This window comes from Hyposmocoma kahamanoa, unplaced genomic scaffold, assembly GCF_003589595.1.
Source record: "Hyposmocoma kahamanoa isolate Upper Pololo Valley unplaced genomic scaffold, ASM358959v1 168, whole genome shotgun sequence".
NCBI lineage: Eukaryota > Metazoa > Arthropoda > Insecta > Lepidoptera > Cosmopterigidae > Hyposmocoma > Hyposmocoma kahamanoa.
Window position 1 is genome coordinate 2,773,865 of NW_020653608.1, and position 15,682 is coordinate 2,789,546.

At 37.4% G+C, this 15,682-nt stretch overlaps 1 protein-coding gene across 1 annotated transcript in view; it reads right to left on the reverse strand.

The window, feature by feature from the left end:
* Window positions 1–2,096: 2,096 nt before the first annotated feature.
* The window catches only part of LOC113225581, a 34,600-nt gene continuing 21,014 nt past the window's right edge, over window positions 2,097–15,682 (reverse strand). Inside the window, exons 2-7 of the mRNA XM_026457910.1 lie at window positions 6,299–6,502; window positions 5,690–5,870; window positions 5,420–5,524; window positions 4,150–4,322; window positions 3,477–4,004; window positions 2,097–3,356 (exon numbers count right to left, since the gene is read on the reverse strand). Of these exons, the coding sequence (XP_026313695.1) occupies window positions 3,007–3,356; window positions 3,477–4,004; window positions 4,150–4,322; window positions 5,420–5,524; window positions 5,690–5,870; window positions 6,299–6,491 (1,530 nt within the window). The 5' untranslated portion in view covers window positions 6,492–6,502 and the 3' untranslated portion in view covers window positions 2,097–3,006. The remainder of the gene's footprint in view (window positions 3,357–3,476; window positions 4,005–4,149; window positions 4,323–5,419; window positions 5,525–5,689; window positions 5,871–6,298; window positions 6,503–15,682) is intronic.

The window sequence follows — 15,682 nt, forward strand, 5'->3', positions numbered from 1 at the left end:
AAAAATAGCAAGGTGGTCGGTTGCCAATTCAGGCCTGGGAGGGCCTTAAGATCGATAAAGTTGAGGGAAGTGGACGCGCCTACCGGAGCGCGTGCCAGGTCGCGGCACAGGCAACGATGGTTGAAGTGGAAGCGAAGACTGGTTGACTAGAAGGAATACCAGGATTTTTCATAGAATAGTTTGGCTTGATCCTGTCCATCGATACGATGGTAGTTCTTCCTCCGAGATTTATTTTGTAAGCTTTGTTTTCTTTGTCTACGGGCCTGATAAAAGTGGTTATAAAGATTTCATTTCCTGCCGGCGAAATCTGTCCGGTAAAGGAAATATCTTATATCAAAAATACCACAGACACCGGATTCACAAGATATACCTACCTACACTCAAAGTAGGTAAATAATTTATTCCTTATGTTATTCCACCAAATATATAAAAATGTTTCTCAACAAAAGTTTGTTACTTAAAACAATATTTTATTTAGTAGATCTTAATGGTATTTGTATTGTTTTGTTGTTTTGTTCAACATTCACGACTCCTATTAGCAACATTATTAATCTAGATATATCCCGGAAAAACATTACTCTGGCGGGGACGCACACATGCCGCCGCTTTACTAGAGCTACTGCAAATCTTAATTTTTGTGAAATCCTGGAAAACCGTTTAACGTTTAACATAATCTGGATGGATATCAAACAAAATGTGTGTGAACTTCACTATCAAAGAGCCATAGACAACTAGAATTTTTTTAAGTTGTGGTATGGTATATCCTTAGACTATTTTATTTTTTTCCATCCTCTAAGGGTATATCATAACAAGAAATTGGCTGAAACACTAATCGCGAAAAGCCAAGAAAACAAGAAAAAATTCTTAACATCATACCATAGACTAATCCTATATGCATCATACTGGTCACAGACAATAAATATATCTAGATATATATGTCTGTGATACTGATCATGGAGTGTTTAACCGGCTTCAAAAAAGGGAAGAGGTTCTCAATTCGACTGTTTTTTTTTTTGTATGTATGTTATGCGATAACTCTTAAATTTGTGAACCCATTTAGATGATTCTTTTTTGTTGGAAAACGGATACCTCAGTAGTGGTCCTATTTAAATTTGGAGAAAATATTTCACCTCCGAATTTCATTTCCGAAGATGACAAACTAGGGGATGAATCCGGTTTCGCGCACTTTTCGGTGACCGATTTCAACAAAACTAGGCAAATAGATATTATGTAATTCCACGAACTTTTGAGGTCGGTTTTTTAGTACTCTGTAAGTACTGATATTATGTAGTTACAGTTTTTTAGTACTCTGTAAGTACTGATATTATGTAGTTACAGTTTTTTCACAACTCAATTTTTAATTTAAGTATTATTACCGTTTTGAGTTTCAATTCTAAATAAATAAGTTATAAGATTAACATCCTATATTAAATTGGAATGGGAAAGAAGTTTGAATGTAGTAACCTCAAACTTTGTTTTAGTTGAACATTTGCATATTGTAATCATGGATCATGGATCTTATACATAAAATGTAGGTACCTACGTAATAATCTGTAGCAAAACATGGGATTCTTACGTTCGTTCTGTGTCACATGATACACTGAGTTAATCGTTGGAGGATTTCGTGTTTTCAAGTTTCAAGAGATAATTAAAAAAATATGCTTACTCACTAACTCTGTCGAATATTTTATTTTCTTTTTTCAAACCAAAAATAATCTTACTAATGTACGTACCTATTTCAAATTTCAATTAGATATAGAGTGACCTCAAGGTCAATGACATTATACTTAAAAAAAGCAAGGGTCAAAAACATTGACTTACAAATAAAGTCAAAAAACAAATTTTCACTGCGACAATTTATGATACGCACTGTTTTGATTTGGTCGTGACCTGGGATTTGACTTGGAAACTCTGTGAGTTACAAAAAAAGTACTTGGTCCTGATGTAAGTGTAATCAACTGGCACAATTTTTTTCTAATTATTGTCTCAATGCTGTAGGATTTCGACAATAAATAATTACACAAGGTTTGTTTATTTAAGAATTTATTGAATTGAAATAGAAATTTATAAAAATAGAAGCACTGTCTAGAACTTGCTGATCATTATTGATAATTATGATCCTTTATCACATTATTATTTGATTCATAAATACTAAATTACATTGATAATAAAATAATTTTTAATCTAAGTTCGAGGAAGCGCAGATGACAAAATCCATAGTAGGTGAATCTTATAAACCGCATAAGTTAACTTAAGATTTAGCACTAGTTTCTGATCTCGATGTCAATTTGTAATACGGAACATAGAGAGATCAGAGAATAGAAAACAGAGTGCAATGTTTAATGTTAACTTTTACGGGTTATACTTACTAGGAATGTAAACCCTTAAAAACCCTAAACCTAAGGGGACAGAAGTAACATTTAAAACACACCTATCCAAAATTCATTTTTGAACAAGTTCATCAACAAAAAACTTTCAAAACCTTTGTATCTGTTTGGTAAAATGTTATTTTATGTACAATTAATTCCTTTGAAGCATGTTTTTGGCAGTCGTTGTCCCAAAGATTCAAATGCACCTCCTCAATGGAAAATTCCTTTTTAACATCTAATAATAAATAGGAAAAATGCTTGTAATAATGAACAGTAAACAATCTAATTCTCCTTGTAGGTACCTCTTAATTTGTTCCTGTTCAAACAAGCACTCTCAAAGGTTATTACGAACTTAAATGTATGGAGCAGTCTTACTATATTGATATTCAATAAATTAATACGTTGTAACACAATTAAATAGTCTATCCAGAATATAGCACGTTTCATGCACTTCCATCACGAAATAATAGGTAGTTGTACCTTTGACAAGTTATTAGAGAACAATTAACTTCATAAACAACCTGATTTCGCGCTTCAGTTATTGAGCTTGACTTTCTAACTGTCGGTGCTGAATAGACAAAGAAGTATTTAAATAGTAACTTCTTTACAGTCGTTTTAATTCAGTTGAATTTGTTATTTAAAAAGCCCTGGAATAGGGCCAATTATTGCTTGATGAGGAATGATGGTCTAAATACGGACTATCAGTGAGAAGCAGCTTGCTTCCACTGAGTCCAGAACTTGAGCTCTCGCTTGAAGAAAATAAGCTTTTGCTACCAGTGTAGAAAGAGAGCGACGTGTGCAGCGGTTCCCGTCCCAAACGCCTTCTTGCTCGAACCAATGAAACGAAGGCTACAGCAATGGCGCATAGGAATATGACTCCTAATACGCAGAATGCTAGAGCCATTTTGCCAGGAGATAAGCAGATAGTTTTATCACCAGGAGAGAAGCCTCGGACGAATTCATCTTCACCTTCGATTCTTCTCGAACCTGTACAAAAAGGATATTGAATTTATGTACTAGTTTTTTCTCTGAATGAGAGACAGATCTAAATGAACGACTTGGGAAAAAACTTAAGCCGATACAGTGTAGGTGAAAAGTGCATATTACCTCTTATTGAAGCTTCATCTTCCAACTCAATGTTTGGTGCGAGAACCTCAATACTGTTGTAGACTTCCAATCGGTCAATAACCACTCCCTTCGCGTCTTTATTCAACCTTGCTTTTCTGACCAATCCATCTCTAGTTTGATGCGGCTTCTGCAACGCTTTGCAATCTACCACGGGGCATTGGCCTTTGCATAATTCGATTCCACACGTCAAATGCAACTTTGCTCTATCAGGAAATTTGAAGGCAGCAAAGGTAGTCATTGCGTGCTGGTATGTCATGATATTTTTAAGTATATATTCAGGGTCATTTCTAGCTTGCTTGATATTGGTACTTTCGTGGAGGTTTCGCTGTGGATCGACGGGTTCTAAGTCCGATAAATCGACCTCGCTCCTATGGCGATGTTGGTGAATGGTAGGTCTGTTGAAGATGGTCTCGTCGACAGGGCAACCAGCCTCGTCAAGGAGTTTTTGCGATGCTTCGCCGAGGCCGTCGTGAGCCACGCAGTTCGTTACTCGAAGTCCTATGCCCACTGTCGAGAAAAGCCTTGTTCATTCTAAACACTTTATATATTTGGTAATTATGGATGTACAAATGTAAAAATAGTTAAATGAAAGGAGATTACGATTTATGGGATAAATTGAAATACATTATTTCAATTCAGATTTTTCGCTTACCGGGCAAAGTGCATTGTATCAGTAACCGAGTGGGCTGCCCAACCTCGACAGTAGCAGGCTCCATAGAAGCCACCGCCGGCGCCAGTTCCATCCACGCCCGAGCTGACTCCATCAGCATCTCGCGCTGTTCCGCGTCGGCTGGATTCAGAAAACCTTGGCGGTTGCGGCCAGTCCTGGAAATCCGAAAATAATATTTGAAAAATGAAAATGAAATGAAAAATAGTTTATTTTCTACCATCACAAACTACAAAATTCTTGTTACATAATAAGTACTAGTTGTATTAGTTAATTATAATTTGTGACGAAGCTGAAATTTAAACTAGGTCGAAACCTGTGCTATACCTTCCAGGCCCCCCCGGCACGGATATAATTATTATATAAACTTAGAAGATAAGCACTTAACTATTAACAAAATGTATGTCTGGTGAGTGTGTGTTTTAAAACAAGATTACGAATTCACGAAGTTTTTTAAGATCCTATTTCCTTCTCGGAATCGGGATGGATCCGATCGGGCTCATCCACAATATTATACGCTTCGGGATCGGGAGAGGCAATCAAAATCAAGCTGCAGATCCGATCATACGCGCCATTCGCTTATAAAAATGGTCAAGTACAAAAAGGCGAAATGAATTTAAAGCATTCGCGCTAATTTGCGTTGATAACGAAATGAAGAGATCGAAAACCGTTTCGTCTTTATTTAATTACTGTCATTGCAATTTTACATGGACCGATAACTTAAAAGGACTGCTAATCTCCATACTACAAATCGTAACTCTGAAAAATGTCAACATTTCGACTTATATCTAGATGATCACAAGCCTGGAAGTACTTTATATTAGTTTGTATTTATGGCCGTTGATATCAATTAATTCCTCTTTAATATGAAATGTAAGAAGTTTTCTTTTTCCTTGTAATATTACTCAAATATACATTATGCGTTAAAATAGTTTGAATTTTGACAAATATGCGTGTCAATAGACGTCATTGTGCGTTACAAACTAATTTATAAATTAGCGCTTGCTAATATGGATACATGGTGCTAATGAAAGAATAGACGGAAGTAAGTATCCATAAACAAGCGCTATCTAGTTGAGCTGTTTGTTAACACTAGAGATAAGAGTAAATCTGATTACTTATATAGCAAATTGGTAGTCGTCGCGACATCTGGTGTACCAGTAGGTACTAAATACCCGACTACGCTGCCTTGTATTGCGATTAGCAGTCCTAGTATTGGTCCACGGGGCTCTAGATGGTCAACAAGATAACTTACCTGAACTTCTTAACTTCGTTGCCCGACATTTCGCGTAATTTGTTCTGGATGACTCCTTCTAATGCTGAGCTGTTGATGCGAACTGCTCTGGGTTGCAGTTTGCACCTGAAAGTTATTTAAAACTTTTGCAATGCTATCTTGCTATACGGAACAGAGTGAGCTGACTGATGCAACATAATTATTGGGAAAATTACATTGTTCTTAGATGTCACAACCTTACAGTACTCACTACCTCAGCAATGGTAAACACAAAATTGATGAAACACATACCTGACTATAAGCTCTTGGTCAGAAGACTGCTGCAAATGCCTGTCCATCTGCACGATCAATTCTATAGAATAATACAGGTCCTCGTCGTCGTCTGGTTCCTCCACTGTCGTGTTAAGGGTCGACGTCCTCACGCCACATGCATTTGATGGCAGGTGGAGTGACACTTTCTTTTGAAGATTTCCTTAAAAGTGGTCATAAGAAGTTCATGAATGATTTTTCAATACAGGAAAAATTAAAATTGTAGGTAATCATAATGCACAATCCGACTTCACCCACCGCTGGAAGAAGGAAATTAAAAAAAAAAAGGAAAAATTCAAACAATACAAATTATTCTATGAACCATTAAAGTCCAATTATTGCGCACGGGTCACTTTTTAGGAAATAGTACTAAGTACAAGTTGGGGTCTAAAAAACTCGCAAGATTTGGTAAGTCTTCTCCAACATGGAGTCATTTCTCAAGATTTCCTCGACCTTTCAAAAGTCCAAGTAATCTTCTCGAGATCGAACCTGCCCTACAATATGTTCACAAGTTCAGCGACGGGCGCTGCCACTGAGCTATCACTGGCCATCCCAATGTAATAATATAAAAGTGGACGGAAACCTACTAACCTTGAACTCGACATTCCCTCGAGAAATCTTTGCTGAAAACAAGGCCTTTGAAGGGCTGGTCCAAGGTAAGGTGCACAGCAAAGGCGGAGCGATCGCAGGCGCTGGCTACATCCACGACCCGGTTAGGTCGCGTCTGCTGCGCCCGCGCCGGACTTGACGCCACCAGGCACGCCAGCAGTAGCGCTCGCCACATACTGTTGCAGCCTGTAATTGATGAGCAGGTAATACATAAGGTCAATCAGTTTTCATAAACATACATTGTGAACAACAGAATTTTGTTATTTGCAAAGGAAATATAGTAATATTAAATCATGCACTATTGAACCAAATGATTATCATATTTGTCATATTACGATATTATTGCAAGTATTTACTAAAACACAGAAAGAAGTCGACACTATTCTTTTTTTTAAATTACATATAACAAGAGAATGTAGATACAAACGACCTCTATAATTCACGGTCCTAAAACGATTTAGTGTGCAATTTTCACCATTACGCACACTTACCAACTCCATGCCGTATCTACAAACATAACCGAAAATGATTTGCAAACAACCGTGAAGTCACGTCCTAAAGTTAACATTTTATAACTTTAAAAAAATATTTTTTTATTTTTTGTTTCTGTATTTCATAATACTACAAATTATTACATCCTAAATGTGGAATTGCTAAATTGTACAAAAAAAACTGATCAAAACATGTTAGTGCCATTCCGTCCATGTCACCCCCTCCTTGGGTCTGTGTCGAATACACACGATTATCAAGAATTAGTACCTCTAGCATGAGCATTAATGTGACAGTTGTCAGTCGCGTAAAGAATTTGACAATTTTAGCAGCAGTAGAGCTCCTTCTGATAGAGTTCGTCCTGGGAAGTACTGCCACCTTGCCTATTTCGGCCGTCAAGCAGTAAAGTGAGCATTAAAGCGTTCCGGTCTTGAAAGGTAAGAGTGCTGGTGACATTGCAGGCACATGGGACTTATCAACTTGTGTCTCAGGGTGACGGGCGCAGGGGCAGTGCCCCTCAGATCTTTGCGATTTAAAGCTTTGATTGGCGCTGCAATTGTTATGGACAAGCGTGTCGCTTACCAAAACAAGCCCACGGCTTGCTCGTCCCGTCGTTAAAAAACAACAAAGCTTTAAACCATTAAATAAATAAATAAATAAATAACGCACACACTCAACATAGCCCCGCACTAGGGAAACCCTGTGTCGCGGGTGCCATGGACACACACATAGACAACCACAAATTACACCCAAACTCACGAGAGAAATAAATGTAGGCCATACAAACATTTCTCCCGGCCCGGGAATCGAACCTGGGACCTCTGCGTGGCAGTCCGGCATGGTAACCGTTCGGCCACGGAGGCAGATTATTTAAAAATAAAAGAAAACACGTTCAATATAGCTAGGCAATCATTGTATTTACTGACTTTTGTCTTTTCAAATCGTACACAGAAAAACACAACCCGTATAATCAGTAGAAGGTACGTGAGTAAAATTTCTGTAACACTTCGTGTATCATCATAACGAATGCCGTTACTCGGATACTGTTTAGCTTTTTGATACTCCACTTCGATTAGCACCTTCGTTAAGAATTTAGTTCTTCGGCAAAAGTGGATCGCGTACCACGACCGTGTCGGTCGGCAGATTAAGGAATTCGACAAAGCTATTAAAGTTTACGCAGGTACATAAATACTTCACAGAGCGGAGCTAGCTTAGCGGGTAGGGAAAAATATATAATAATAATAATAATAATAATAATAATAATCATTTATTGTTCCATAAGCCTTACATTAGGTACAGGTTAGACTTATATTAAAGTAAGTACCAAGTATTACATGTTTCTTGGGGAAAGGCTGGTGCTTATAACGTACAGCCGCTGACTAAAATAGAATACTCTGAGCTTTAGCCAGCAGCTACAGTAGGTAGGTACAAAAAGACCGAATATGTACATCTAGAGGCTACTAACAGTACTTATGTGCTTGAATTTATGGTACTATACAATAGAGTGCCAGGGTACAAGATACAAATTTTAATAACAAATTCCAGGAGTTAAATGTATAAAATACAGGAGTTAAATGTATATAATAATAAAATTTAATACGATACTAATACATTGGCAACGACATAATGCCTGTATGTGTGTGATCATTTGAGCACTAATCATCTCATGTAAATGTGTCTCACTCATGTAAATATTATTAACATAACGCTTGATTGGCATAATTTTATTTCATACAAAGTTATTTAATATAACAATTCACCATATATAATGAACGTTTAATATAAACTTACGTTCTATAATTTAATTTTTTTAAACATTCATTTACTCTAAACACAATATGTTTTAAAATGACTTTATTTGATTTTCACACAAGTAAGCCGCACACCTTAGCGGAAGAATATGGGGTGCTTCTCAATAAAATTGAGAGGTTGATGTTTTTACTTAATCCCTGATTGACTTTCTTAGCGTTGAAGGAAAATATCATGATAAAAACTGCACGTTGAAGAGGGCTTACAACCCTTGGAAAACGTGTGTCTTCCTTATAGATAGTACCTATATCTCTAGCGCGCCTACACATATTGGGCGAGTGCGGCGGAACATGGCTCTCTCTTCAGAGGAGACTCTGGTATAGTGGGTTGCCGATGATGATGATAAATGGGAACAGATTCTCAAGGCATTGTTTTCAAGAATATTATTTTTTTATGATACCTAGTGATGGGATGAACAAGTCGTGCGAATGGCGGACAACAGCGACACGTCTGTTCATAGCAGTTGCAGTTGCACTCAGTTTTAAATCGCAAACATCTGAGGGACACTCCCACTGCGCCCGTCACCCTGACACATAAGTTGCCTGTAATTCCACCAGCACCCTTACCCTTCGAAACCGGAACGCAGTAATGGTGACGTTACAGCTTGGCGGCAGAAATAGGTAAGGTGGCAGTGCTTCCCTGGACGGACTCTTTCAAAAGGAGATACCTAGGTATCAAGTGGTTTTGTGACGTAGCAAATTTATTTCACCGAGTGTGATAGTTCAGATTACGTTCGGTTATCTGCGAACATCTTAAAACCATTCACTTTACAATTATGTGGTACGAATCAGGCCCTGCTTTCCTTCAAACGTTAATAATATCGAATAGGCTGATATAAGTATGTTCCGAGTAGGCGTTATGTTTATTTATTATATAATACGAGTTAGTTTTTAACCGACTTTAAAAAAGGAGGAAGTTCACAATTCGATAGTTTGTTTGTGTGTATGTTACGGGCTTACTCCGACATATGAGAACCAATTTTGATGGTTCTTTTTGTTGTAATGGCCTCTAAGGCCGGTAAATTAGGGGATGAATCCCGTTTATTGGATTCCACCCACTTTTCATTAACCGAGTTCAATAATACTTAGCAAAGATGTAATTCCACAAAATTTAGAGGTGGGCTGTTTTTTATATAAAAAAAACTTAATAAATTCTTTAAGTTTAGCGGAAACAAGAGAGAGTTTTCAAGTTTTGACGCGTGCGGTTCCATCCGTGTGATGATTGTAACAGCACAAATTCAACGGCAATTATGTCACAGTTAGCGACATTGCGTAATTCGTTATTAGCCGCAATTAAAACTGTACTGACGCCGGCATCGCCAAGCCGCTACGCTCCGCTCTGCTGGTACACCGTGTGAACGACGCTTTATTCATAACCTACTACGGATATGAGAAATTAATGTTACGAGATAAACAATGAATTATGCCTTAGTTTGTGAAATTATGCGAGAAGTATTCTTTCAAGTCTGCCAAATAATAAATTAAATATATGAAAATTCGTGCCCTGAATTAAAATTACCTTATAGATAAAAAGTGTTACAAAATGACAACGCTTTTCCAGAAATGTATCTCATATTGTTATTGTTAACCGATTTCAAAAAAGGAGGAGGCTCTCAGTTCGACATTTTTTTTGTGTAGGACACGCGATTACTGCTTGAATCGATTTTGATGATTCTTTTTTGTTGGAAAGAGGGTACCTCAGTATTGGTCCCATCATCATCATCATCCACAGCCCGATTTCACCCACTGCTGGGTATAGGTCCTGTGTCAACCTCATCCATCTACTGCCCGCAACTTTGACAATGTCGTCCACTCATCTCGCTATTCGGGTCCTGTAAGGGTCGCAAACTAGGGGATGAATCCCGTATCGCGCACTTTCCAGTAATCAATTTCAATAAAAGTTGAGGAGACTTGTTATTATAATATTATCGAAATCAGAGTTACTTTTCCCGACGAAATTTTCGAATGTATCCTTTATATTTGACGTGCAATACAATAACAGATAATACTTAAATTAAAATTAAAAAGCCCCCGTACGAAACACTGCATTCCAAAGAGTCATTAAAGTCACCTGACGAGACGATACCTGTAAGCTAACGTCTCGTCGAGACCAATTTAATGCCCAAACACGTTTGTGCAAATAGATTAAGAGTTCGGTAGTCTGCAGATTGTCCTGGTTGCAGCATTAGATTAAGGTTACCATAATATATATACAATAACGTCGGATGCCCACAGTGTAACAAATTTCAAGTCGATAAGTAAAATAAATTCATTTTACGACTGAGATTCCTACACTAACTGCGAAAAGAGCTGATTATCTTTAAACGGCTGAACGGATATTCATCAAAGGCTGCTAACAGATTGACTGCATGTTTGTAGTTGATGTGTGAAGTCGTAATCAACTTCATGCAGCCGAGACCTCGCTGCAAGAAGTTGATAATGACTTCACGCATTAACTTCATGCAGTCGATTTCGGCTGCGTGAAGTCGGATTCGATTGCATGCAGTTAATGCTTGAAGTCGTTACAAGTTTCATGCAGCCGAGATCGACTGCATGCAGTTAAGGCGCGAAGTCGTTATCAAATTCACGCAGTCGAAGTGTTGGTTGCATGAAGTTGATTATGACTTCACGCATTAACCGTCGAAATTGACTTCATGCAGCCGAGATCGACTGCATGCAGTTAATGCGTGTTTAGAACTTCAGGCAGTCGAGGTATCGACTGAGTCAGCTACAGAGGACTTTCAAGCACATGCCCTCGGTGATATTCTTCCGAAGCACGCAATGATGGTTTAGGAACATATTAAACATACGCTGAATAAAAGTGATAATAATTATAAACTACAACTAATAATTATACCTTAATTAAACTAGTATATTTTGCTGTGCTCTGCCAGGGCCCATGTGATTCTAAAATTTCATGTAGCAACTATTTTTGAACCACGGTTGCAATAAACGTAATTTCATTTCATTTCAAAACAAAAAATATACGAGTACCTATATTTATTACAACGTCGGAAACTATTCACAATTCGAAATGACATACTTTTTTAAACTTCATCGTCGTAAAAGAGATTGTCACCCAATTTCCAATACGTGGGTCACATCGACCTTGAAAATGGAGGTTACTGTGTCCGTGAAAATATGATGGCATATGGACATGCCATATCATTCACCGATCTAGTACAATGGGTGAATCAATTTGTGAAAGCATAGCGTGCGCTCCGGGTATGGAGGCGCTATCGCTTACTGGAAATATATATTTTCTTAAATTACAACTTTAATCTCAAAGAATAAGGTACAGTATTTTTCTGGGTTATCTTGAGGAAGTATGAGCACGGTGAATCGATTATTTCCGATTGTAGATGAGATTAAGTTTATATCGTGAGTCGGTGCGCGAGTATCTACGTTGCAATGACAGTGATCTGTATATCTGATCTCGAAATAAGAAAACTTGAGTTATGCACGTTCATTGCATTGATATTCGTATTCGCTATTCCTAAAATATTAAAAACAACCGTTAAATGGCTAAGACGATTTGCCGGCAATCTCATTTTATTTATAGTAGAGTTCTGTTAAATAATCAATGGGACTTCTTTTAAACTAATGTTCTAAAACAATTTTTTTCTTGTTGGTTTTGATTTGTATTGAATTAAGGAACGGGAAAAGTTTAAAGCGTGGTTTTAAAACTTAAGGTAAAAGAAGAAAACACGTTTTGTATAATTACATAATAGACCCAGCTAGACCATGTGCGTTGCGAAGGCACAGGCGTCGTATGCGCATAAATCCAGCGGTAATAACACGTCTGTGGATAATAATAACATTTTATAATTTCCTCGCGCCCCTCTATTACATTCGCTATGCGTTAACATTGTGAAGTTGCCAACCTGTAGTTTAGTGTTTAGGTATATGAAACTGAAGGGCATGAGTCTGTTTGTGTAATGTTCAAGCAAGTTTGAAAAAATAACCAATAGTGAAATAATTTTACCTTTTTATAAAAAAACCGACGTCAAAACGTTTGCTCATCCACTTTCGTTATGTTCGTGACTGCGGTTTCCTGGACGAGAAACACAATGCGGAAGACCTCGTCAAAACGAATCGCATGAGCCCAAACACAAGGTAGCTGCTGAACACTGTCGAAGAGTTCATTTCATCTGTCTGCCATTTCCATCATCAGATCAGCTCTAGAAAGTGGGTGAAATTAAATAGGATTTATCCCCTAATTTGCCACTCTTAAGTAGAGATGGAATATATTCTTCATATTTGTGTCGGACCTAATCTTTCCACTAAAAACACACACAAACACGAATGTTCACAAAGTTTACAAATGGCGGGACATCGCGAAACATATACACAAAAAAATACAGACGAATTGAGAACTTCGTCCTTTTTTGAAATCGGTCAATAAACGTGTTTCTCACTGCGAATAATACACAGTAAAAGAGATTGCTTCTGATAAATTACTTAGAAAAGTGAGTAGTTTACATTACAAAGAAAATAACATGCTCTGGAAAATGTTGACAATCTCCGTTTCACGGCTTGCTTAAAAGTGAAGTTCGTTGACACCTAATTTGGTACACTACCAGTAATGACCAATTTCGTACGCCGGCACCGGCCGAGACAAATTGTACAATACATAGGTATCTAATTTCAGAGTCGATGTATCCAAATAATAGAGCAAATTAATGGATTGTAGATGATAACGCTTCAGCCGACAATTCTTACGGACAAGTGGTAATAAAGTGTTTTTGTCATCGTCTTCTTTGGTTCCGGAAAGTGCCCCACTATGAATTTTGGTACTTGTTTTGGTACGGAGTAGTACAGGGAATTTCCACGTTTGAGAAGGTAATTGATGTGGTTGAATAGTTCATTACTATTATTTATGATCTCAGAAAATAGAGAACAAGTTTAGTGTGAATTTATAGTCTTGTGGCAATAGTCGTGTATTAGGTTTATAATTATTTCATTTAAATAATTAGATCCAGGTCAAGCTAGTCCCGATTACTCCATGCTTAGGTCTGTGTCTAATACACATATTGTCGTTGGCGATCGCGTAAAGAATTTGACAATTTTAGTGGCACTAGCGCTCCTAGCGAAAGAGTTTGTCCAGGGAAGTACTGCCACCTTATCTATATCCGCCGTCAATTTCATCAGTAATGTGAGCATTATTGCATTCCGGTTTTGGAGTGTACCTAACGGCGCTGGTGAAATTACAAGCACATGGGACTTGTCAACTTATGTCTCAGGGTGACGGCCGCAGTGGTAGTGCTCATCAGTGTTTGCGATTTAAAGCTCTGAGTGGCGCTGCAACTGTAATGGATAGGCGTGTCGCTTACCACCAGGCGCACGACTAGTCCGTTCCGTCACTTGGTATTATAAAAAATATATATATACAATTACAAATGGCACAGCGCCCTTTGGTGGTTCTAAGCATAAGTAACATTTTACATTTAATGTGACGTTTATAGGTATAGTCTGTATTTGTATCTACATTATCTAGTTGATACTTGACATTCAAGATCTAATTTCTTTTCTATTTTCCCACAATTACAACCTTCGGCTCGTGTGTGTTGTGTTCTCACGTCTATTGTACTTACGTTTCCTTTACATAGCGTATATCGACGAGTTTCTCCTTTTGTTCTGTTAGTTTATTAAAGAGCTGTCTGCATCTTCTCCAATTCCACGTATATTTATATTTGATATACTGTTTCAATATCAAAATATATACGTTATCATCAAAGTGAAGAAGAATATTTAAAGGAAATTACGCCCTACACATTCTTTTGTTATTCCAAATCGTTATCTACGTTTTGTGGAGAGTACGGAGTAGATACAGTGCAAAATTCCAATGTTCAAAATAATTTGTCGTAAAAAAATCATACCGAACAGGTAATTTGGAGCAGTGCATTACTCTAGTTTCACGGTAACCTCTTTATTTTGGCAATAACATTAAACCCATTAAGTTGGCAACTGGTACGCGAAGTGGTTCTAAACAGTTACGTTCCGTTACACGTAGAGTCGCAGCCGCATTGCACGAGACAATAACGAGATGGGAATGCGGACAAAGGAACGGTTTGGGAAAAAAAGCATGCATAAGTTCACGTTGCGTTTTAATTAATGTAAATATTATTATTTCAGAATTAAAATGAGCGTTTTAAATCAGGTAAGAAATAGTCTATTTTACCACAGTTGTATTAAACTATGACTTATCGACTTTTGTCGAGGAGCTGTTTATACCCCGAACTTTTACATCTTGAAAGTTGTAAAAGAGCTGTTTAATATTGACATTTAGCTACTAATGCATTTAATGTGGTAAATTAATGACGTTGCTAAATCATATGTACTCGTACATACATTTCTCGATTAATATAACTTACCTGCGCGTACGCACACTAAAACGGTCCGTGTTGGTACCGACAACACTTAAACCACAATTTCCGTGTGAACTGTCGCTCTGTAATGATAGGATTGGGATTGTACATCTCCACGGAGCTTCTCCTGTGAGTACTAAGCCTTTTTATCGCTACCCGTACGTGAATTATGCTAAAGTATATTCTTTTGCTTCCATATATATTCATTATTGAAATAAATATATATGGAAGTATTTACACGACATACCTTATTATAATTTGTTTCACGTTGTACTAGCACGAAGTAGCTGTAAGATAGCAAATTTAAAGTATTTCGTTCTATCGTGAGTCTGAGTATTAGCGCATTGTGTAAGTATTTAAGAACTTTTCTTTACGATTATCAAGTGGAGGGATCAACAATCACGATTTGTCACGCCTGTCCATAACAGTTGCAGTGTCACTTAAAGCTTTAAATCGCAAAGATATGTGAGTCACTGCCTGTCGCGAACTGCTAGCTTTTTATATTCTGTTTCATTATTTTTGCTACGTTTTTGTTTCATAATACTTTTTATATAACTATTGCTTGTCAGTGAATGCGCGAGGTGTTTTTGTCTTCGCTGAAAATAAAAGATTAATATTGACACTGACACTGGCTCCAGCCTCTTGGCCGCCATTAAGGACATAATAATATGTTTTTGCTATTACGTTTCTATTATGTTCGT